The sequence below is a fragment of the Vulpes vulpes genome, chromosome 12 (genome assembly GCF_048418805.1).
Source record: "Vulpes vulpes isolate BD-2025 chromosome 12, VulVul3, whole genome shotgun sequence".
Classification (NCBI taxonomy): Eukaryota; Metazoa; Chordata; class Mammalia; order Carnivora; family Canidae; genus Vulpes; species Vulpes vulpes.
Window position 1 is genome coordinate 157962627 of NC_132791.1, and position 23517 is coordinate 157986143.

At 53.7% G+C, this 23517-nt stretch overlaps 3 protein-coding genes across 4 annotated transcripts; 1 reads left to right on the forward strand and 2 right to left on the reverse strand.

Annotated features, from left to right (window-relative positions):
- Window positions 1–1453: 1453 nt before the first annotated feature.
- MRPL20 (mitochondrial ribosomal protein L20) lies at window positions 1454–6718 on the reverse strand. Its single transcript, XM_026007110.2, has 4 exons — window positions 5777–6718; window positions 5577–5687; window positions 3356–3433; window positions 1454–1874 (listed from the first exon to the last, which is right to left on the reverse strand). Exons 1-4 carry the CDS (start codon window positions 5861–5863, stop codon window positions 1701–1703), a joined length of 450 nt encoding a protein of 149 aa, XP_025862895.1. The 5' UTR covers window positions 5864–6718; the 3' UTR covers window positions 1454–1700.
- A 3787-nt stretch (window positions 6719–10505) lies between these two features.
- On the reverse strand, window positions 10506–13834 carry ANKRD65 (ankyrin repeat domain 65). Of its 2 annotated transcripts, XM_072730947.1 has the most exons (4): window positions 13757–13833; window positions 13418–13638; window positions 12756–13287; window positions 10506–12216 (listed from the first exon to the last, which is right to left on the reverse strand). In XM_072730947.1, exons 2-4 carry the CDS (start codon window positions 13636–13638, stop codon window positions 11776–11778), a joined length of 1194 nt encoding a protein of 397 aa, XP_072587048.1. In that variant the 5' UTR covers window positions 13757–13833; the 3' UTR covers window positions 10506–11775. The 2 variants fall into 2 exon arrangements, with proteins under 2 accessions (XP_072587048.1, XP_025862896.2); XM_026007111.2 differs by having other exon boundaries at window positions 13418–13834.
- A 1945-nt stretch (window positions 13835–15779) lies between these two features.
- TMEM278 (transmembrane protein 278) lies at window positions 15780–18750 on the forward strand. Its single transcript, XM_026007113.2, has 2 exons — window positions 15780–16396; window positions 17362–18750. The coding sequence occupies exons 1-2, from the start codon at window positions 16121–16123 to the stop codon at window positions 17620–17622; spliced, it is 537 nt and encodes a 178-aa protein (XP_025862898.2). The 5' UTR covers window positions 15780–16120; the 3' UTR covers window positions 17623–18750.
- The last annotated feature ends 4767 nt before the right edge of the window (window positions 18751–23517 follow it).

Below are 23517 nucleotides of genomic sequence, written 5' to 3' on the forward strand. Positions count from 1 at the left end.
CATTCTTTTGTCAGGAAACAGCTTGTTTCTCCTTGTCCCTGCCATGAACCCAGGCTGACCCGAAGGAAAACTTGGGTCTTGTTGCTGGAGGGGGAGGGGTTGCTGGGAGCAGCCCACAGTTGTTTACATTTTCCTGCAGCTCCTACATAGCAGCTTACTGCACACAGAGTTCAGTACCCTACACCAAAGGACTATGTGTCCTCCACCCCGGGGTGTATTCAAAACCCACTCACTGATGATTGGTGTACACTGAGCACCTTGTGTGCAGAGCTAGTGAACAAGACAACCTCACACCTCCAAATGGTCTGGTCATCATTAGACTCAGTGAAAAGACCCAGGAGGGGGAGCCTGTTAGGCCAGTACAGTAACTGAGCCAGAAGAGATGTTGGCCTGCAGGGAGGAGGAAGAAAAGACAGAATCAAGAGGTCACCAAGTAGTAGGTAGCCAGGTTTTGATTGGCTCTCTATGAGTATGGAGGTGGTCTTGAGTCCTCAATAGGAACCCAGAGTGACTCCAAGAAGACTGCTGATAAAGGATGGAGGACTCAGCATGGGAGCATTAGGAGTGGTGGAGGAAAGATGGGCACTCATTTTGGGTAGGTAGGTGTACATTGCCAGATAAAGGCCGACAACTGCTACTGTAGGCCTGAAGAACTTTCCTGGGGGCAGAGGGCAGAGCAGAGGGAGACAGTGCAAGGAGAGGGAGGGGAGGAAGTCCATGGTCCTTGGAGGTCAAGGGCTGACTATGTGTTGGATTTTGGTTCCAGATGGCTTTGATGAGAGTTATCTGGACATGATGGGACCAACTATAGACCAGTGGCAGGAAGCAAGAGGTAGATACCAGAGCTGGGCAAGAGAGGAACAGACTCAAGCTGGAAGGAGCTCAAAGTATATTGAAAAGGAGTACAAAGTACAGTGAGAGAAACTGAGGGTAATGGAAGGGACCTGGCCCGGAGCAGGGGGTAGATGCCAGACGTATGGGTGGGGCAGAGTTACAGTTGCTATAAGTTGGTCTCTATCAGGGGAGTGAGGATGTTGGGAAATTGTTCCTAGGCTTGATTCTGTACTTACTGAAGTAGAGTATCTGGGAAAGGGATCCAAAACCCTTATGTTCAGGTCTCCCCACAGGTGATGTAAGGTTAGGCGGGGGAGTGAGGGAACAAGCAGAGAAACTGAAACTTGCACTCAACTCAGGGTGACTGAAGAGCCGAGCAACAAGGTCCTTGCTGGAAAGTGGAGACCAGGGGAGAGCCAGAGTGGGGCAGGTAGGCTTGGGTTCTAAGGACAGGCTACCCACATAGCCCTGAGAGGAGCTAGCATTAGAGTTCAGATATCTGGCACAAATCTCCCCACCTGCAGGAGCTCATTCTTAGTTGACCCCTCACCCTAACAGTCTCCCCTTACCCCACAAGGCACCCAAGGTATGTGTACTTATGCCAGAGAACACAACTCAAAACGCTGAACACCACACGAGCTTTATTTGCACATCTGTGTAAGATTTCTAGATTTGTCCCAGTAAGGGAAGAAGGGGCCTTTCTCTTATACCTGTCACTAAAATGCAAACTAATATAATTGCTGACCAAACTTACACACATGGTGACATAACTTTTAGCCCCTATGTTAACCACTGTGATTATCAGGGGGAAAAACAATTTTCCTAAGACATTCAGCTGCAAAGGGCAGGCAGTGTTGGAATCCCCCTCAGTGATGCTGCACTACTCTGGAAAATATGCCTTCAGGCTCTTTGCCATCCCCTAGGGCAGCAGCAAATCCTTCCAGTCGCCTCCTTTTGGCCAAAGCAGCCAAAGATTTAAAAGTCTTTGGTTCATAGATGGCTAGATCCGCAAGTACTTTCCTGTTGAGCTCCACCTGGCACTGGGAAGAAAATCAGAGCCTGTGTCAGCATCAGAAATGTGTTTTTATTGAAAAAACGACAAGACTGAATACAGCTGTCCTATGTTGAGTCAACCAAAAGCATCTCTGCTGAGCATACTATGCACGCCTCCAGGGCAGTCTCTTCCCTCATGGGACAAATGATCTCTTTGGGGAGGTGAAGAGTGTGTGGAGACTGTGCTCAAGCAGCATGCTGGAGGATAAATATGAACAAGGAGAAGAGGAAGGCATCCCTGCAAGAGGTGATGACACATGAACAAGAATATTGGCTTCCAGTCCTGGTGCCAGCCATGGAACTAATAAACTTGTTTGGGGCGGGGGGGGGGGGTACTTTTTTGGGGTCAATGATCTACCATCACCCAGACACAACTGATTGCTGGCCTGGGGTAACCCTTTAAGTCAACTTTGAAGAAGAAATCAACTCTCCTACAAACAATGAAGTGAGACACAGAAAAGTATATGAGATACAGGCAGAGGATTAAGGAACAAAAGCAGGTATTTCTCAATTCCCATAAGAAAATGAAACCAGATGTCCTATCAAGTAAAACTGCACGTGACTTCCAAAAACTGATGAACATAAAAAGCAAAAGAAAGGATGATCCCTGCACATTAACCCCAACTATGCAGGGGTGGCTCCTACTCTACTACCTGGGCCTTGCACAAGGTCTGTTCTGGGCCTTGCACAAGGTCTGTTCTGGGCCTAGGGTCTTCATCAGTAAAACGGCAATGTTACGCATGAGGATCCTTGCAAATAACCAAAGACAGGGTGTGGTACAAGCTAGAAACACAACACCCACTCCTTTTTTTGTTTTTTTTTTTTTCTCCCCCCCCCCCTCCTCTTTTTAAGAAAAAAACAAGAGGGATGCGTGGGTGGCTCCCTGGTTGAGCATCTGCCTTAGTCTCAGGGCATGATCCTGAGGTCCAGGGATCAAGTCTCACACTAGGCACCCTGCAAGGAGCCTGCCTCTCCCTCTGCCTATGTCTCTGCTCCTCTCATGAATAAATAAAAACTTTAATAATAAAATGTACACAAAAGGAGAGGGATTAGGATAAACACCAAATCGAACAATTAACCAAGATTTTGTGACACATGCTTAATCTGTCCTGTCCAGCATAAGTCCCCATGCTGTTTGACTAGGAGTTTCAACTTCACCTGCTACCTAATCAGAAATCTTTCAGTGCACAACTCAAATTACATTTTAAAGTGAAGTCCAAGTTTTCTGCTCTTTTTCTCTTGATGGAAAAACACAGTGGCTCATGTCCTGGTACCAGTTACCATATTTCCAATTCTGCTACCAGCAGAGCAAAGGCAAAGCAACTGTGATGAGTCCTTGAACCTGCCAGAACTCCACCTTGAGAACATGTCAGGAGCTAACACTCCATGGCCTATTGCACTGGAGCACCCCAGTCAGGCTGCTTTCTATAGATTTCAACATTCAACAGGACCACATCCTCAACCGTACCTTAATTAAATTGACAATGAATGCCGGGTACTTCAGGCCATGTTCCTGGGAGGCAGCTGTGATTCGATTAATCCAGAGCTGAAATAGAACATTGAGATGCTTAAGGACCACATGTGCATTATGTCCACACCTCCCAACAAACGTCCTGAGTCAACTAAAAATCAAACAACTCTTTTTGCAAAAATGAATAGGAATAGAAAAGCCTGGGCCGGCTCAGTGGTTGAGCGCCTGCCTTCAACCCAGGGTGTGATCCTGGAGACCGGGGATGGAGTCCCACATCAGGCTCCTCTCTGGGAGCCTGCTTCTCCCTCTGCCTCTCTCTCTGTCTCTCATGAATAAATAAATAAAATCTTTAAAAAAAAAAAAAAAAAAGGAGTAGAAAAGCCTGTGATTTATATTTAGGCACACTGGTCTGCAGTATAGTCAGCAGAATTTGACGTTCTTCATTCAAATGCCAGCTTCCTTCTAAATAAATAGGGAAATCACATGCTGTAAAGCATTAATTCAACACACATTTTGGGATCCTGAGAATACAAATGTGAGCCAAACTTCTGTGTCAAACGCAGCTCAATCCAGAAAGGATCCATGTGAATGAATCAGAACAGCCACCGAGATCAGTGCTACCAGGTGGGGATGAAAAACTTGAGATGGAAGCTTCATGGAGTTGGAGGTAAAACGGTCTTGAAGGAGGTACAGGGCTGGAGGAGATGGGAGGGGAGGCATCACAGAGAACTTCCTGGCAAGTGGTAGCAGGGTAAGTTCCAGGCACAGCCAAAGGTCTGAAAACTGCAAGAAATCAAGGCTAGTGGTTTGGTGCAGCACGACCTAGAAAGGTAAGTCCATTACGTGGAAGATTCCCAATAGATCTGGTCTGTTAAATAACAGGTTGGATTATGGGACACCTCACTGGCTCAGATGGTAGAGCCTGCAACTCTGAATCTCCAGGTTGTAGAGATTACTTAAAAAATAAAATTTTAAAATATAAATAAGGGATTGGATTCTTAAGCCATTCTATTCTCAATCTTAAGATCTTTTTTTATTTTTATTTTTATTTATGATAGTCACAGAGAGAGAGAGAGGCAGAGACACAGGCAGAGGGAGAAGCAGGCTCCATGCACCGGGAGCCCAATATGGGATTCGATCCCGGGTCTCCAGGATCGCGCCCCGGGCCAAAGGCTGGCGCCAAACCGCTGCGCCACCCAGGGATCCCGTCAATCTTAAGATCTTACTCAAGTTCATTTTATTCCTTCGGTGGTTCCAATTTTTAAATGTGCATGAGAACCGTATGTAGTGGTTTATTTAAACAGATTTCTAGAACCCACCTCCAGGCTTTCTGACTCAGTAGGTGTAGTGGGCCCTGAGAATCTGCATTGCTAACAAGTTCCTAGGTGAGGCAGCTGCTGTACAGGGACCTCACTCCTCTGTGAGCAGCAAATGCATGTGTGTTACCAGACACTGCTCACAAGTCTTCCCATACATTTGGACTGACCAGATCCATGCAGGGTCACAGCAAGTGGCACCACCTTTACCATTCTGCATAAATGAAAGGCATAAATGACAAAGCTGGGATGTAGAGGTCACTCCTGCACATGAGACCATCGTGCACAGGGATTGCTTATCATGCTGTGACCCTGATCAACAGTTAATGAGGCATTTGTGACTTTAAAGGGTCAGAATTACTCCCTCTCCCTTATTCGTTCATCCAATACTTATAATTTGTTACTGATCTAGGCCGGAGGTTACAGCATTCAGCAGAGCGGAAAATCGCACCTAAAACTTACTTTGGGGTGGGGAGCAATAACCAACCAACCAAGTCAAAGATGCTGCAGAAAGGACGCTAAATTCCCTAACCCCAACCCCAATGAGGGAGATGCGCCACAGGGCGGTGGGGCGTGACCCGGGCACGCAAAAGAAATGCCAAGTGCGAAGAACACGTAAGGAAGCAGGCTAGGCTTCTCGCAGATGCACCTGGGAAGCCAAGAGAGGACCTACAGCAAGTGGGCGAGGGGAAGTGGCCAGAGACGGTCTCAGGGACCCAGTGGGCCTAGAGTCGGCTTCCACAGGGTGCGAGGCGCGGGGCAGGCAGGAATTGCCGGGGGTTCGGGTGTGGGAGGCGACAGTGGTGCGGAGGATGGGGACGCCATCCCGAGTTGGGGGCGGAGAGGGTCAGGAGCAAGCGACACAGGGGGAGGGGAAGCCCAGCCCCCGGGTCCGCGCTTACGGTCCGCATGTTCCTCTTCTTCAGTCTCCGCGCTTTTGTGCATTTCACAAACGCTCTGGTCACGGCTCTCACCGCCAGCTTGTAGCACCGATTCTTCCTTCCTCGAAAGTGCTGGGTCAAGAAACGGGAAAGGGGGTTCAGCGCGGCCAGGGCCGAGAGGACACGCGGGGGTGGGTGCGGGGCGTGCGCGGCCGACTCACCCGCGCGTGCTGCAGCACCTCCTGGACCCGCCAGTAGCGGTCCGTGAGGCGGCTCCGCAGCCAGAGCTGCGCGGTGAGGAAGACCATGGCGCCTGCGGGCCGGCGTCTCCACTCCGCCGCGCGCGCGCCGTGCCGCCCCTAGAGGAAGTGGTGGCGGCGCCCGAGCGCTTCCGGGTCAGAGTCCCAACGGGGATTTCCGGGGTGCCGCGAGCGTGCCGGCGCCCCCGCCGCTCACAGCCCGAGTCTTTGCTCGAGGCGGGAGTGGGACTCCCGGTCTTGAGTGTGTAGCGGGCCAGACGCGGTACGTACGGGGGAGAAGGTAAATACTAATGGTCCCACTTGTTCGAGACGCCGGGAGTAGGCAGGTCCGCAGACGGAAGCTGGCGCGGGGGGGGGGGGCGGGCTGCCGGCGCTCGGGGGCCCCTGTGGGGGCGGGGCTGCAGGCGGGGGTGACTGTTCTGCCACTGCGTGCGGCGGAGGGCTGCTTGACGCCTTAAGGATGCTGAACGCCGTCCACTTGTGCGCTCTAAAATGGCCAAAACGGGGACGCCTGGGTGGCTCAGCGGTTGGCGCCTGCTGTCAGCTCAGGTCGTGATCCCTGGGATCGAGTCCCGCATCGGGCTCCCTGCGTGGAGCTTGCTGCTCCCTCTGCTTGTATCTCTGCCTCTCTTTCTCTCTGTATCTCCCATGAATAAATAAATAAAGTCTTTAAAAATAAGATAAAATAACCTGTACTCACTTGTCTTGCTGCTTTGTTACGAGTCTTGGATTAAAAAACAATTTTTTGGGATGCCTAGGTGGCTCACCAGTTGAGCGCCTGCCTTCGGCCCAGGGCGTGATCCTGGAGCCCTGGGATCGAGTCCCACATCAGGCTCCTTGCATGGAGAGTGCTTCTCCCTCTGCCTGTGTTTCTGCCTCTCTCTGTGTGTGTCTCTCATGAACAAATAAAATCTTTAAAAAACAAAAAACAATCTTTTGGGGCAGCTCCCGTGGCTCAGCGGTTTAGCGCCACCTTCAGCCCAGGGCGTGATCCTGGAGTCGCGGTATCGAGTCCCGCATTGGGACTGCTTCTCCCTCTGCCTTGTCTCTGCCTCTCTCTCTCTTTCTCTGCCTCTCTCTCTCTCTCTCTCTCTCTCTCTCTCTCTGTGTCTCTCATAAATAAATAAATAAAATATTTTTAAAAAACGAGTACAGGTTATTTATTTTGTAGAATGTCTGAGTTTGTCTGAGATTTCCTTACAAATAAAATCAGGTCAGGACACCTGTGTGGCTCAGCGGTTTAGTGTCTGCCTTCAGCCCAGGGCGTGATCCTGGAGTCCAGGATCGAGTCCCACATCGGGCTTCCTGCATGGAGCCTGCTTCTCCCTCTGCCTATGTCTCTGCCTCTCTGTGTCTATCATAAATGAATAAATAAGATCCTTAAAAAAAAAAAGTAGAATCAGGTCATACATTTTTGGCAGAATACTACAAAAAGTATATTGTGTCTTTGTCAGTGCATAGTATTAGGAGGCCTTGATGGCAGCCTACCACACCATGAGTGCTATCAGCTCTGACCACTTGGTTGTAAGTAATAAGTAGCTTGTAGAGAAAATCTTTGTGATTCATTACAAGGTTTCCTATAGGCCCCTGAGATGGAGGTAGGAGTCAGAGGTGTCTTCTGTAATGTTTGTTAAGGGGGAGGAAGCAGGGGTGCCTGGGAGGCTCAGTCAGTTAAATGTCTGCCTTCCGCTCTGGTCGTGATCTCCGGGTCCTGGGATTGAGCCCCCTGCTTCTCCCTCTCCCCCTTTTGCTCCCCATTTTTGTGCTTGCTCTCTCACACTGGAGAGGCCTCAGATAGGATGCAGATCAGACAACATGTGCACTCACCCAGTAGTTCTGAGCAGAGATCGCTTATTAGAGATGCCTCATGTTAGGCAGAAATGGGAGACTCCAGTACTTTCACCATGTTCAGCCTGTGTCTGGAGCCACCAGGAGAAGCATGCCATTTGCTGAGAGATGCTGTGGTGGACTTGAACCTGAATGGTGAGTGCAGTCTGGAATGGGTGCCTAAGCAGCACCCCTCTGTGGCCACCACACTTTGAGACAACATGAATATCCTGTTTCTCATCAAATTTGCATTCATTCATTGTTGATTTTCTAGCCCCATCATTCTTTCCATATTTATTAGGACTCTACTCAAAGAAGAGCTTTCCCTTTTGGGACGGTGCAATTTTAAATTAGAGGGTCCAAAGAAGGGAGTTACTGATTGGGGCAGGCAGGTATCTGTAGGAAGAGTATGGCAGGCAGAGGAGTCAGCAAGTGCAAAGGACTAGAGGTAAGAGCACACCTTTCCTGTGGTCAAGAACAGTCAAAAGACCAGTGTGGTGGGAGTGAGGCAAACAAGAGTCCCAAGGACCTCTGAACTTCAGTAAGAAGTCAGAGGCCAGAGATGGAAACTGGTGAGGATGTGTAGGGCCTTGGTCATGAAAGGACTTCATGTTCTGGTTATTTACCATGCTGCATTCAGGCTTTCTCGCAGCACAATGGCTTCAGGGCTGTCATTCCATACATAATGGCTGAAGGGCAAGGTAATACTTTATCTCCTTCTTGGCTCACCTGAGAGAACCGCACAGCATCATTTCAGGAGCCTGAATAGTCACAAAAGTTCACTCAATGTCAAAGGGCAAAGACACAGACTCTAGCTCTGGATGGGAATGTTAAGATTAAAAATAAAATTGTGGGATCCCTGGGTGGCTCAGTGGTTTAGTGCCTGCCTTTGGCCCAGGGCCTGATCCTGGAGATCCAGGATCGAGTCCCACATCGGGCTCCCTGCGGGGGAGCCCACTTCTCCCTCTGCCTGTATCTCTGCCTCTCTGTGTCTCTCATGAATAAATAAATAAAGTGTTTTAAAAAAATAAAATAAAATTGGCAGTCGTTTTACCAGAAAAAAATGTGTATATATATATATATATATATATATATATATATATATATATATATATATATATTTGAGAAAAGAGAATTGCAGTCCAGGACAAGCAAGTTACTACAATACCCGGAGAACAACCAAAGAGGATATTTTATAGAGGAAAGTGAGGAGTTGAGACAGCAAAGGAGCTGGTGGAAACAAAAAGTTCACTGGAGTAAACAGAGTGTGAAGTATAGTGGCTTCCCGCTGATAGGGCTGTGGCTGTCTCTCATTGGATGAACTGCATCTGTCTCTCATTGGCTGGGCTGGGGCTGCCTCTCATTGGCTGGGTTGTTATGGTCTCTCAGGCTGAGCTGTGGCTGGGAGATAAGGAAAGCCTCCTATCTCCTGCTGAGCTAGAGAAGTAACAACCATCTGCAGGGTCCCTCTCTTCTTGTTGGGTCAGCAGTTGCTGAGGAGTGGTAGGGCCTGAGAGCCTCCTCTCCCACTCAAACCTCTCCGACTATATTTTCGTGAGGCTTTCTGTTGTTAATTTGCACAGGAGGAACATGGAGATCACATTGTAGAAAGAAGATGTGAACGACCCCTGGGTCACTCAGCGGTTGAGTGTCTGTCTGCTTTTGGTTCAGGGTGTGATCCCGGTCAGGGGATTGAGTCCTGCATCAGGCTCCCTGAGGGGAGTGTGCTTATCCCTCTGCCTATGTCCGTGCCTCTCTCTGTGTATGTCTCTCATGAATACATAAGTAAGATATATGTTTTAAGATTTTATTTATTTATTCATGAGAGACACACAGAGAGAGAAGCAGAGACACAGGCAGGGGGAGAAGCAAGCTCCATGTAGGGAGCCTGACGTGGGACTCTATCCCGGGTCCCCAGGATCACACCCCAGGCTGCAGGCGGCACTAAACTGCTGTGCCACCGGGGCTGCCCTAAATAAGTAAAATATTTAAAAAAAGAAAGAAAGAAAAAGAAGAAAGAAGAAAGAAAGAAAGAAAGAAAGAAAGAAAGAAAGAAAGAAAGAAAGAAAGAAAAGAAAAGAAAGAGAAGAAAGAAAGAAGAAAGAAAAGAAAGAAAGAAAGAAAGAAAGAAAGAAAGAAAGAAAGAAAGAAAGAAAGAAAGAAAGAAAAAAAGAGCATGTGAGCTGGGTGAGGTCACTGGAGCATCTGGACAATACAATATATGACACTGTGTTTTCACCTTGTGAACGGAAGAGTCACTGGGGGCATTCTGAGCAGGAGAGTAGCATCATCCAACTTAATAAACTTACAGCTGCCGTTTGCAGAACAGACTTCAGGGAGGCAAGGGCTCAAGCAGGAAAACCAATTACACTGGAAGCTGGCTTAGCTGTGGTAACATTACATTCCAGGCGAAGCTGACTGTGGCTTGGACCATAGTAGATCCAATGGAGAAGGTGAGAGGCAGTTGGGTGCTGGGTATGCTGTGAAGGTAGAGCCCACAGACTGCTGGGCAGCTGTGTGTACCGCCATCCTGTGCCTTTGAAGACCATCCTCCCTGAGGATCCCAAAGATGTCACTACAGTCCCCACTTTCCCTTATCCCCTGTGTGTCTGCTCTCCACACCCCTCCAGCTCAGCCCTAGGTCTCACTAGGAGTCACTGATATGCCCTCTCTCCCTGGTCTCCCATGTCCAGTCCATCAGCAAGTCCAGAGGGCTCTGCCCACAGTATCAGTCCAATTCTGCCTGTATATCCCACCCTGGTGGCCAAGGTGCCACTATCTCACTGGTTTCCCTGTACCTCCCTTCCCTAGACACATCAACTCTGTATTTGGCAGGCGCCTGAGCAGATCAGACCATGTCACATTTTTTTTTAAAGATTTTATTTATTAAAAAAAAAAAGATTTTATTTATTTATTCATGAGAGACACAGAGAGAAAGAGACAGAGACACAAGCAGAGGGAGAAGCAGGCTCCATGCACTAGGAGCCCGACGTGGGACTTGATCCCGGGTCTCCAGGATTGTGCCCTGAGCCAAAGGCAGGCGCCAAACCGCTGCGCCACCCAGGGATCCCAGACCATGTCACATTTACATAAACTCCCTCAAGTCTTCCTGTTGCCCTGGATGTAAATCCAAGCATTTCCATGGCCTGTAAGCAGAGGCGCTAATTTGGCACACAACACTCTTTTGAAAAATGAAATCTGTCCCATAAAGCCATCTCTCAGAAAAACTATAGTTTTAAATTGAATAATGGTGATGGTTTTCTACGAAGATCCAGAGGTAGACCATCAGAAACAACTGTCCCTCTGTTTCAATTGTGCCACAGGAGTTTTAATTTATGGAAATGGCTGAGTGATGACAGGGAGAGGCTGACACCATTGAAAGAACGTATCTTATTACTTGCGTTTCCTGAGACGAGAGGACATGCCATGCCCTACAGGGCCAAAGAGAGGCACCAATGTCCTGTGGAGGCAGAAGCAGGAAGAAGCAGAAAGCTCTGGCCAGAGCCTTTATAGGGGTTCTCACAGGAAAGACAGGCAGAGCAAGGGAAATATTTGGGATTGGCTTGTCCAATATCCCAGTGGTCCTTGGTGCATAGGGCCTGTCCCTAGTTGTCTGGTGCCTGACCTTAGATAATTTAGGACAGAGGGAATATCCACTGGATGTATGAGAGAGGAGACAGCAGTTCTGGGAGCAGGCCCTGGACAGAGGGGAGATGTAAGCAACTATGGCCACTAATTTGGCCGTGTAACAAATGGATGCCAGAAGACAGATACTGGATCTCACGTGACATAGGAAGAACATCCCCATGGACAGTGAGAGCAGCTGCGGGTGACAAACCTAGGGTGGATGCAGGGGAGACTACCACATCTTACTCAAATCTGTTGCCACAACTCAGGCTCTCTGCTAAACAGTGTGGAGGAATCTGGAGCTGTAGGGGTGATGTGACCCCAGGGAGCAGTGGGCAGTCCCAGGTTCATTACTGGAGCTCAAGCCACTGCTTCCTTCTCTTCCGTGAACCTCTCAGCCGTCCTCCCCGCAGGCAGGCAGGCAGCCTCAGTCCAGAAGAGAGGAACCTGGCGCACTGAAGGCTGTGGGAGCCAGGAGACTTCTGTCCAGCTCAGGGCCTCTGCAGCTATGTGCCCCTCCCACTCCTGCTCTCTGCAAAAGGTGGGCAGCTCTTGGCGCAAGCCTCCAGGGACACCAGGTCCTGGACCACTTCACCCCATTGGGTCCTCAGGGTGGGGCTAGCCCCTCGGCTCAGCAAAAGGTCTGCAGTGGGGCCATGGCCATGCTCCCTGGCAAGGTGAAGGGGGGTGCTATGGAGCCATCCAGTGGCATTGACCTGCGCTCCCCTGTCCAGGAGGTGGCTGGCAACCTCTGCATGGCCTCCCCGGGCAGCATGGTGTAGGGGTGTGAGTCCCAATGAGTCTCGAGCATCCACCTCCACTCCCCAGGCTGCTAGCAGCTGGGCAGCAGGCAGGTGCCCCCCAGCAGCAGCCCTATGGAGTGCAGAGCGACTGTGCCTGTCCTTGAGGCTGGGGTCTGCCCCATGGTCAAGCAGCACCTCCATGTCCTGGAAGAGAAGGGAAGGAGAGGGCAGAGGTTGGCCATGGCCCAGGCAGATGAAGGGCTGGGGTCACAGTTTCTATCTGACCCGCACGTCATCTGGCTTCCCCCACCTAACAGCCTCTTTCTCTGTGCTGCTTCCCCATTTAGTAAAAATGAGCCAGCCCCTCTGCCACCCTGGGGAGATTCCACTCCGACAACCACCTGTCCTCCTAAACATCCTCAGATAAAATCCAAGACTAAGCAGCCCATGGCCTCCCTTCACTACCCAGGGCCCTGCTGGACTCAAGCATAGCCCTGGTGCTCATATGTATTTGCTGCTGCCAGTCACCCGCATGAAGTCCGAATGCCCAGCCATGCATGCTCCCCCACCCCAGGCTCCCAAGAGAGGTTACAAACGGGAGACACAGTCAAGGCAGCTTTCTGGCTCCTGACAACGACCTCTCCCCACCCTGCTCTTACCCTCCAGTCCCGCTCCACCTGCCCAGGGGCTCGCCTGACTGCGCCGTCCCGGCAGACACACTGGACAAACATACTGCGATGTACCTGCCTGCGGCCCAGACTCGCCGCAACGCCGAGCGCCGTGGTCCCCGCGCTGTCCCGGGCGTCCACCCGCGCCCCGAGCGCTAGGAGGAGGCGCAGCGCCGCCACGCGCCCAGCAGCGGCCGCCACCAGCAGGGCGCCGTCCAGGCCCGCGCCGTCCGCCGCCAGGAGCTCCAGCACCGGCAGCCGTCCGCCCGCAGCCGCCCAGTGCGCCGCCGTCCAGCCGCGCGCATCCGCCAACGCGGGGCCCGGGCTCGGCGCGCCCAACAGGCGCCCCGCCAGCAGCGTGCGGCCCAGCGCCGCGGCCCAGTGCAGCGGGGTGAGGCCAGCCCCCGAGCGCGCCGCCGCCAGGGCCCCCCGCCGCAGAAGGAGCTCGGCCACCCGCGAGGACCCATGCCAGGCGGCCTCGTGGAGTGGAGTGCGCCCCGCGTGGTCCGCCGCTCCCACGGCGGCCCCTCGCTGCAGCAGCAGACGCACCAGGGGCACGTGGCCGCGCAGCACCGCCAGGTGGAGTGGGGTCCTGCCCCTGTGGTCCCTGTGGGCAGCGAGGCTGGCGTGGCCGCGGGCAGGGGCGCCGGTAGAGGGGCCCTTTCCCCCTGGCCCAGACAAGGGACCCCCACCAACCCCACCCTGGTGAAGATTCTTGGTCCAACCCTAGGGCTCACCTCTCTTCCACGCTTGCCCCTTGACGCAGTAGCTTCCTGGCCAGGCCAAGGTGACCCCTCCACACAGCTTGCAGCAGGAGGCCCCAGGCTTGTGGGTCACTGGGCCCCTCTGTCCTGGCTCCCAGGGCCTCCTCTGAGCCCAGTTCCACCCACCGAAGTTCCTGCTCACCTCCTGCCTCTGTCATGTCCTTCCCCACTGGCTGGGAGCTTCCAGAGTCCATCTGGGAAGAACAAGAATCCTTCATGGATACTGGAGACCCCTGTCCAGCCCCTGTCCATGTGTCCTCAGGCCAATATGAACTGCCCACCACCACCACCATTCCCCAGGGACCAGGTTACCACTTAGCCTTCTGAAGGGTTTAGCTCCTAGTTACCCCTAAAGGGAGTCCACCCTGGGACTCTGTCATCCAGCTAGGGGTCCTCTCCATGTGGTTCCTGGCCAAACCACAGCCTGACAGCCCTCTCATGAAACTCCTTCTGAAAGACTGGAGGTGGGGCTGTCTGCTTGCGAAGGGCTAGAAGGCTGGAACCGAGCCTGTGGGGTGGGGATAGCAGTGCTCCCACTGCGCCAGGCTCAGGGCCACTTCTATGCACTGTTTACCCAGCAACTTAAAGAGGATACCCCACCTGCTGGCAGCAGTCCCTGCTCCAGCACTTTTCCTCCCCTGCCAATTGCCAGGGCTCTTGGCTTGGCCTCCCTCCTGGGAAACAAAGGCCAGGCAGGCAGAAACATGCCCACAGCCTCTGATGTGCCATGACTTGCCCCAGGGAGGCACCCACATGCCTTCCCTTGGGTCCCTCCCTCAGGTCTTGCTCCTCATCCCCTACTCCTGTCCCTGCTGGCTAAGACCACCTCTGGGGCTAGAGCTTGGCCTCTCTCATGATTCCAGGCTGTGGAGGTAAACTCCTCCACACCAGGATTGATTTACCATGGATGCTCGGCAACTTGGGTGACACTATGGGGAGTAGGGAGCCCCTTGAGGGTAGGTACTACCTAAGTGGCCAGCCAAAGCAAGGGAGCCGAGGTATCAGTTCCCTGCATCCCTTGACAGGCCGCGGGGGTGGGGGCGGTGCCCAGGAGCCCTGATATGGAAGAGTTACTTCCGTGGACACCGCACCCTGGGAGGACGGGTGGAAAATCCAATACCTCATGAGAGCCAGGTAAGCCTAGAAACTGCCTTCCTGAAGGCAGGAGACTGTGAGGGCCAGCTGTGTGGCGGGTCATCCCAACTTCTGCCTCACTCAGCTAAAAATGCATGCAGGCCTGTTGGGGCACCCACACAGAACAATACCCTGAAGAGCAGAGGCCCACATTGGGCCTATGGCATCCCAGCCTAGAGCAGTCCTGGCACACTAAGGGAGCTCGGGGTGCTTATAGCATGAGCAAATGAATGCAAGACAGACCAAGCAGAGGGTGGAGCTTAGGAGATTTGACTGGTACCTTTTCCACCTGAACTCTGCATCCATCTGAACAGTATTGTTTGCAACATTTTTTTACCCTCATTTCATTATCCGAATAAATAAACAGCCACTATAAGATCTTGTTATGTTTATGCCTGTGAAAACAATTGTGTGTGTCGGGCAACAGGGCTTGGCATGTGTTGCAGGGAACTTCAGCTTGCATTCTCACAGGGGCATGTATTAGGCTTGCATTCCTAAACCTGCTTGCACTGACTGCCATCCTCCACCATTCATTTGTGTCCAAAGGGAATTTACACACTGGAAAATGTTAGAAGTTGGATGTAATAAAGCCAATGGTGGGAGAAGGAGTGAAGGGGAGACACTCATACCTGATCGCACAGCTTGTTCATTCAGTTCACAGGCAACCTACTCTTTGAATGTCAGCTAGTTATGTAAGCAGTTTTTAAAATGCCAAATGCTATGCAAGAAAAACCTAACATCTGTTAGGAGCTCAGAGCATTTTAGTAATTTGGAGGGAAATTAGTTGGGGTTTACGGAGTACCTGGGAATGCGTTCTCCCCAGGTGAAATAACAAAATGCACGCTCCCACTGTTTTCAGGATGGACAAGGCTTCAACACAAAGGATGCTGATAACCATAGCTGCTGTTACTGAGCACCTACTGTGTGCTAAGTCCTGCACTAAGTGCTTCACATGCCCTCTCAACACCCCTACGGTCTAGGCACCCAGTGTTTTCCCTGTTTCACTGAGGCTGACAGAGGCCAGGTTTGGGGATGAGGGCACCAGCAGGGACTAAGGACAGGAAGTGCAGTGGGTGGCCACCTCAACACAGCGGCAACTGATGGGGCAGTTGTCAGAGTCAAGACCTATGAAATGAAGTCAACTGATGGGGCAGTTGTCAGAGTCAAGACCTATGAAATGAAGTCGTTGTGAGAGGGAGCTGGAAGCGAGGAGGGGGTGGGACCAGGAGGGAGGAGGGCCCCCAGAGCTAGGACAGCTGTGCAGCCCTGACCAGAACACACAGGAGCTGGCTGCAGAGACTGAGCAGGGCTGGAGCTGTAGTCGCCTGGCAGAGGGAAGCCCAGCCTGGCAGCAGGGCAAACTGAGGCTGGGGTGTGACCTCAGAGACTGATGGTCAGAGCTGCACCTACGTGGGCCAGGGTGCTGTCCCCCATCTGGGTCCTCTAAGGTTGCTGGAGTCTGGGTAGAAGTCTGACCTGAAGACCTAAGTCCTGCCATCTGAATACCTCTGTGAACCCACCAGGCCTGTTGCCTGCAAGAGCATGAGTGAACAGGAGAAGGAGACAGAGGAGGATGAGGGAGGGGGCACTTCGGACACAGCACCCATGCTGCCGGGAAGATTTCCTGACAGCCAGGCCTCAGCCCTGAGGTCCCCAGGTTGGGTAGGGCTGGCTGTCCGAGGCCTTGGGACTCTGTTGCTGCCTGGCCAAGCCCTGGCCAGACTTTTGCTGCACCTGCTGCTGCCTGCAACTGTGTTCGTGCTAGTACTGCTGCCAGCAGCTGCCATCGTGTACCTGGGATTCCTGTGCCACTCAAGGGTGAGCTAAGCCATCCATGGGCAGGGCGGGGGCTGGCTGGGGCCTTAGGGAGTGGGGGTCCTGAGAAGCGTGGGCGCTGGGGCTCTAGGTGAATTCCCTCCTCCCAGCATGGCCCCCTTGTCCCAGAGACATCTGTGTCCCTCCCTGGTAAGCCCCTGCTTCTGCCAACCACACACACACACACACACACACACACACACTCCCCGCAGCCACAGCAAAAGAAGAGCTTTTGTTTGTCACTGGATCGGACCTGCTCCCTCCCCTTCCGAGGCCCCCTAGCCTTGTACCAAGGGCCACCAGGGCCTGGACAGCTGGGCATGGGGGGAAGAAGAGGGAGGTCCAGGAAGAGAAGGCGGAGATATTGCCAAAGTTCTCCAGTCTGCCACCCCTACGCGCACCCACAGCCCCTCGTAGACTGCTCCTGCCCTCGGCTGGACTTCCTCACGTGGAATGGGCTCTGGTTTGGTCGGTCAGAAGGGGGGAAGGGGTCGGTCAGAGGCGGGGGAGGGGCACAGAGTGCAAGGCTGCAGAAGGGAAGGTGATGCGTCCGGTGAGAGCCCTGGGAAGGAGCTCCAGGTCAATGCCAACACAGGGAAGGGCCCCAGGAGAGCAGACACGGAAGGACCGTGGGGATGGGACGATCCGGAGCAAGGCTCTGAGCCTCCCCTCAAGGGCCTCCTGCGCAGGTCATATGCTGCTTGGGCCCCGGTTCTTCTATTTTCAACTCACTAATGCCGGGGCCCAGCCAGCCCACCCCGCAAGCCCTCAGACATGGGCCCAGGTCCCACCCCTGAGGGGCTAACTGACCGCGCGCCTAGCCGGGTCCACCTACTCCAGCCCCCAGTCCTTTACCAGGCCCCGCCCCACGGCCCCGCCCCTGACTTCGGGCCCCGCCCCCAGACCCCTGCAGAGCCACCTGCTCCCGGCCGCTCGCCGCCCTGCCTGACTGCCCGCCTCGCCCCCAGGTTCACCCAGCACCTCGCCCCGCGTGCCGCACGCTGCTGTCGGATAGAGGCTCCGCGGCACTCATCGTTCTCGGCTTCCTCTCGCTGCCTCCTCTGCTCGTGCTCGCTTCGGCCGCCCGCACCCGCCTGGCCCGGCGCCTCCGCACGCTGCTGCCGCCCCCAGCTTGGCCCCCTGGACCTCGCCGCCACCCGGGGTCCAGCGACCGTGGGCGGGTGGGACGCCACCCCGACGAGGAGGAACAGCTCTGCGCCTGGGTGTGACCCCAGATGCCCCTCCATAGGACGAGACCTCCAAATCCCCCGCCCCATGAGGGAGCCCCCGGCTTGCAATCGCGCGGTCTGCGTCCAGGTTCCGTCCTAGAAAATTGCGGGCCTACCTCGGGGCTTCGTGCGCAGTGCTTGGAGTGGCCGCGAGATGGCACCGGACTCCCCCGGACCGAGGTCCGCCTGTCCCCAAGGTCTCCCTATCCCCGCAGTGCCCTGTCATTGCGAGGAACCGGGAAGCCCCCAGGGAGGAGGGAAATGCCTCTCAGAGTAGGGGCGCATGGCCAGGCTCAGAAAAAGATGGCCTTCCTGGTTTCTGTCCCGCAGCCCTGCGGCCCCTTGTCTGGTCAGTCAGTGGGTCTGCAGAGGGTTTCACCGGTGCTGAGACTTGCGCGGGAGACTTCCACACTCGGCCAGAGGCACATAGTTCCAGAAGCTCAGCAGTGGCCAACAGCCCCAGGGCTTGCAGGGTTCAACCTGGGCTGGGGGTCAGGGCTCGGCTTGTGACCTGGGCTAGCATCTAGACAGGTGCCAGAGTTAAGAGCTCGGTCTCTCTGGATAATTTTAAGATCTTCTCTATCTTTTGCAATCTTTGGCTTTAAGAATATTTCTTTTCTTTTTAAAGATTTTATTTATTTATTCATGAGAGACACACACACACAGAGGCAGAGACACAGGTAGAGGGAGAAGCAGGCTCCATGTAGGGAGCCGGACTGGGACACGATCCTGGCTCTCCAGGATCACGCCCTGGGCTACGGCGGCACTAAACCGCTGAGCCACCCAGGCTGCCCTTTAAGCATGTTTTTAGTCGTGGATGTGTTCTTATTCACCCATTCAGTATACACTGTGCTTCCCATCAGTTCTAGAGAATTCTCAGCCGTTACCTATGTCACCAAATTGGCCTCCCGTTGATTGTTTGCATTCTTTTTTTGGGAGCATCTCTTCCCCTTTCCTCCTGGTGTCCACTTGCCTGTCTCTTGTATTTTTGTCTTCCTGGCTCTCTGGGCTGCATTCTGAGCAATTTCTTTATCTTCTTCCAGTTCACTAATTCGTTGGTTGTGTCTAATGTCTAATCTGCCAATTAGCAGATTTAATTAATTTTAAGTTATTTTATTATATCAAAAAGTTATACTTGTTTCTTATTCAAATCTCATCAGATGGGAGAGAGTCTCCGTGCATTTCAATTTTGGGATTCCAGTTTTGCTTCAATTTCTTGAGCATTTCACCCACAGTTATTTTTTAAAAGATTTTATTTATTTATTTGAGACAGAGAGAATGCAAGAGTGCACAAGGTGGGGGAAGGCTCAGAGGCAGAAGAGAAACAGACTCCCAGCTGAGCAGGGACCCCCATGTGGGCTTGATCCCAAGACCCTGAGATCATGACCTGAGCTGAAGGCAGATGCTCAACTGACTGAGCTACCCAGGTGCCCCTACCCACAGTTATTTTATATTCTGTACCTAACAATTCTAATTTCTTACTCTCTGGGGGTATGAATCTGTTATTTGTTGTTTCTGCTGATTCTCACTAACAATATAGTGTTTCTTTGAATGGATGCTCATTTTCCACTGTCAACCTGCACCTGTGAGCATCCTGCAGGCATGTCCTTCCAGGAGGGATTCCCTCTGCACGGCATGCCCTATCTGGGCCTGGCTTGGGTCCTGGGCCAGCTTCTGTAATTGCACCTGTGGCTCCCCATCCCTTCGTCAAGGGGCCTCCCTGATACCCCACCTGTTTCCTTTCATCTTCCTGAGTTTCTGTTGATTATTCTTCTGTTTATTTATTTTTAGTGTTTTTAATTTGGGGGGAACATTAGAAGATATTTACTTCCCTATAAGCCCAGCAGTGTCTTAAAACTGTGTTTCTTGGGGCAACTAGCTGGCTCAGTCAGTAGAGCATGTGACTCTTGATCTCAGAGTTGTCAGTTCAAGCCCCATGTTGGGTGTACAGATTACTTTAAAAAAAAAAAAAAAACTACTAAAATGTGTATCTTGTTATTTGTCCAGAATCTAGGGTTAGCTGAAAGACCTTTTAAAGGATCTAGCATACCATGTTGTCGGCAGGTCTCTGTGTGAGTGGCAGGGCCAGAGCTCAGGGTTTAGGCTATGACAAGGCTCAGGGGTTGTTCTGTGGCCTTGAGCAGAGCTCGGTGTGTGGCTGGCTTAGATCCCACAGGAGTTCTTGGGGTTTTCCAATTGTCTGCGCCCAGTCAGACAGGAGCCTGGCCGACTGCCCAGCTCCCAAGGAGAGCTTCCCCTGGTCTGAAGCCGCCTTCCTTCCCCTCCTGCCCAAGGTTGGGCAGGCTCTGGCTAGGCTTCGAAGATGAGGACTCTCCTGAGGATCTGTCTGGCCCCAGAGTCATCAAAACAACAGCTGGGCCTGGTGGGGGGGTAGGGGGGAGGCCTTCATGGGGAGCTCAGCTGCCAGAACCTCGGGTTCCTAAGGTGTGTCCCAACTTCCCAGGCCTGCCCCAGGAGCACTGCATGGCCTCTAACTGACCCCAGGGATGACCTGCCTCAGCTCCAGCTCTGCACAGCCACTCACAAAAGGAGAACCTCTGGGGGCGCTGTAGGAGGTTAACAGAAGGGGCTCAGCAGTTGGCTTTTAGAGGTCCAGTGGGGGAAAGTCAAGAGCGGTGGCCTTTAGTTACTGGTGGGGCAGGCAGAGACCTCTACTTTGGGCAACAAATGCTTTTTTCCCAGGTGCCCAGATCCCTGCCCTGTAAGAGTGTGCCTAGTCATGGGGGAGGGGTCTCCACAGTGTGCGCCTGTGTGAGTGCTTGTGCATGTGTCCCTCTGTCTGCTTTCCCTAATACCCCAGGCAGAGACATGGTTCCAACCCCACAGATCAGGAGATTGGGCTCCATAAGGCTCCTGGACCTGCCCAAGATCATTTATTCATTCACGAAGTATTTCCTGGGAGCTCAGGTGTCTGCAGGCAACCCTCAGACATTGGTGGCAACTAGTAGGGGTCCTGGGGATTTGGCCAGTTCATTCCTGTCAACCACACACCTGATCTAAGCCCTGCTCCCATCCAGGCATGTGGGCTAGGCAAGGGGTTCTGGGCTGGAACAGGTGAGTGAGCTGCGTAGTGCTGTCTCTGAAGGCTAAGTTCCTCATTCTGCCCCCAGGGCCCTATCCTGATCTCTGGGGAGCCCCTACCAAAGTATTGACACTGGTCTGTCCCTCCCTGCTCTCTGCTTACCAATCCAAACTGGCCTGGACCCTGCCTGGGGGTAGGGTGATTATCTTCCTGTAAATTTCCAGCAGAGGGAACAAAAGCTGGGGTCCCACTGCAGGAAAGGCACACTACTCAGGTCTCTGCACAAGCTACACTCTCAGGAGACTGGATGCTGGCCTTCATTTCTGCCTCCTTCCCCTGTCCTTTAGCATCTACCTAAGATGGCAACTACCCTGGGGCCCCTTAGATGAGTAGCATTAGGACCCTGGCATCAACCTTGCCCCACACATGGCATGGGCTCTTGCCTTGCCCATGAAAGCCCTACAACCTTCCCCACCCTTTCTGCCCCCAGGCCTCCTTACTGCCCTTACACACACCAGCCAGCTTCCACCGTAGGGTCTTGGCACTTCCTGTAGCTTGTGCCCATCTAGTATAACATGGTCCCACCCCTGACAGGGAAAATAAGTAGACTTGAATCTTGGCAAGCATGCTTGTCCCCCTTCCAGCCTGGCAGCCCTCAGAGGACAGGGTGCCTGCATGTCCCCGATGCAGAATTTGGCATGTAGCTGGCCCCAGCACAGACTTGCTGGGATGAACACAGACAGGGTGATACCCACCTAATGCCCAGGCTGCCCGCCCTGAGTGGGATTCAGCTGTAGGACCACAGAGGGCTGGCCTGGGCTCCTGCGGAGTGAGACAACAGGACCTGCAGACCCTCAGGACCAGTCCTTTAGGTGCTAGCATGTCCCTGACCATGAACGAACAGGTGGAGTCTAGAAGAATGTGTGGGTGGGGCAGCTGGGTGGGTGGCAGCATGGCCCAAGTTCCCTTCTGAGAGGACCTGCTTCTCTTGCTGCCCTCACCCTCTGCCCCACTAGCTACCATGTGGTGGGATCTGGGGCCTCCAGCTTGCCCCACACCCCCAACTCAGGACCATAGCAACCCCTGTTCCTCTTTCAGTGTCCTCAAGTAATGTGCATGGGTACATCTATGTGAGATACAAACACATGAAAGATAGCAGCACAGGGTGCCCCACTGGTGAGGGAAGGGGCCCACACTGCTCCACCCCTTAGGCCCAGAGTGCCCTCAGGCTGGGGTCATAGGCCTTGCGAACTGCCCTTTCCCTAGGGTCAACATGACCACAGTGAGCTAGGGACAAAAGGCCCTTCTTCTCTGCAGAGGCCTGGTCTGTGCGGAGGAGGGACTGTTCCGTGGAACCAGTGGGGGCAGGGCCAGGGCCTTCAGAGAACTATGTCCCTGGGTTTCATGGAACCCCCTCCACCTGCCTGTGGACCAGTGGGATGGGATGGGCCAGTGCCAGGAAGTGATGCTCTGGGGCTCTCAGACTGGGCCAAGGCTGCGGGATGGGGGAGTGGGGGAGGCCCGCCTCAGTCACACCAGGCCCAGGCAGGGGCCAGGCCTGGGGGAGGAAGAGGGCGGGTGGGCAGGGCCTGCTGTGTCCTGGCTCACTGTGTCCTTCTCAACCCCTCGGCCTCCCAGCCTGTCTTTCTTCTGAGAGGAGGTTTCCGGACAATTATGTTTGTGCTTCCTCTGGCGTCTGCCTCAAGCACAGGCCTGACCCTGACAATTATTACACTCCTGGCTGACCCCTGCTCTCCCTAGGGACTCTCCATCTGCCTGTGTCTCCCCTTGAGGAGTGCAGGACACTGGAATGAGACTTGCCATGATGCTGGCAGCAGGGTCAGTGTGGCCAGGAGAGCCTCAGGGCAGTACAGGGGCTGGGGGAGTAGAACTGACCAGATGCAGGCAGGGGGGAGGCGGGGTATCTCCCAGGGGTCAGGTAAGAGCTCAGCATGAGCAGGAAGAATGAGCTGAAGAACTGAAAAGAAACTCTACTGGGGCTGGTGGCTGAGTTCAGCTAAGCCCAGGCAGGGGCGTCAACAGACCCATCCTCACACTGGGCCTCTCATCCTTTCTCCCTTGGTAGGAGAGGCTGGAGGGAGGAGGGCGGCTGCTTCCTTGAGGGCCTGAGTCGTGGCCAAGAAGACCCGCTCAGTTTTTCCAGAAGGGAGGGAAACTTCTCTGTCAGCCCAACAGCACAGGCCACAGTGTGACCAGGCTCTGCTGGCTCCACAGGGGTTGGGGAACAAGCAAAGCAGCTGCTGCCTTACCACAGGGCAGCAGCCCACCATGGCCCAGCTCCCTGCCCCCGACAGTGGGTGCCCAGTAAGAGGGAGGATGAGCCACGAGGTGTTCGCACGTTTACCTGGGTACCTCAACCCCGGCGCCCCCTGGGTTGGCTCTTGGCGGGAGCCCCAGCCCCCAGCTGCCACCACCTGGCCCTGGCGTCCACTCACTGTCCCCGCCAGCTGCAGCCCTGGTCTGCCTGGTTTGTCTCAGGGCTGGGTGCCAGGCAAGGCCCCCCTGGGAGGCACGCCCTGGACTTCAGGGGACCAAGCCTGTGTCCCACCCCCTTCAACGGGGCCCAGGCGGAAGCACCAGGCAGTTTCTGGTCCCAACAGCAGCCTGAGGTCTGTGGAGCTGAGCCAGCACCAGCACTGCCAAGACTCCGTCTGAGGGGGTGGGGGCAGCGGGGACACAGTTCTCGCTCGTTCCTGCCCCAGCTCCTCCAGCTTGGCTGAGCCACTTCCTTTTTTAGGCAAAGTTGGAGCTCCAGCCTGTCTAACAGAGTGTCTCACCTGCCATAAAGGGAGGAAGGAAAACCATTGAGTCCCATCCGTCCTTGCTGCTGA

Coding starts and splice junctions, on each gene's coding strand:
- MRPL20 (XM_026007110.2), bottom strand. CDS start 5,863: ATGGTCTTCCTCACCGCGCAGCTCTGGCTGCGGAGCCGCCTCACGGAC. Junction 3,434..5,576: donor AGAAGAGGAACATGCGGACC/GTAAGCGCGGAC, acceptor GTTCTATTTCAG/CTCTGGATTAATCGAATCAC. Junction 1,875..3,355: donor TCATTGTCAATTTAATTAAG/GTACGGTTGAGG, acceptor TTTTCTTCCCAG/TGCCAGGTGGAGCTCAACAG.
- ANKRD65 (XM_026007111.2), bottom strand. CDS start 13,737: ATGGTGGTGGTGGTGGGCAGTTCATATTGGCCTGAGGACACATGGACA. Junction 13,288..13,417: donor GGGGCAAGCGTGGAAGAGAG/GTGAGCCCTAGG, acceptor CGCTGCCCACAG/GGACCACAGGGGCAGGACCC. Junction 12,217..12,755: donor CGAGTCTGGGCCGCAGGCAG/GTACATCGCAGT, acceptor CTTCTCTTCCAG/GACATGGAGGTGCTGCTTGA.
- TMEM278 (XM_026007113.2), top strand. CDS start 16,121: ATGAGTGAACAGGAGAAGGAGACAGAGGAGGATGAGGGAGGGGGCACT. Junction 16,397..17,361: donor GATTCCTGTGCCACTCAAGG/GTGAGCTAAGCC, acceptor CCTCGCCCCCAG/GTTCACCCAGCACCTCGCCC.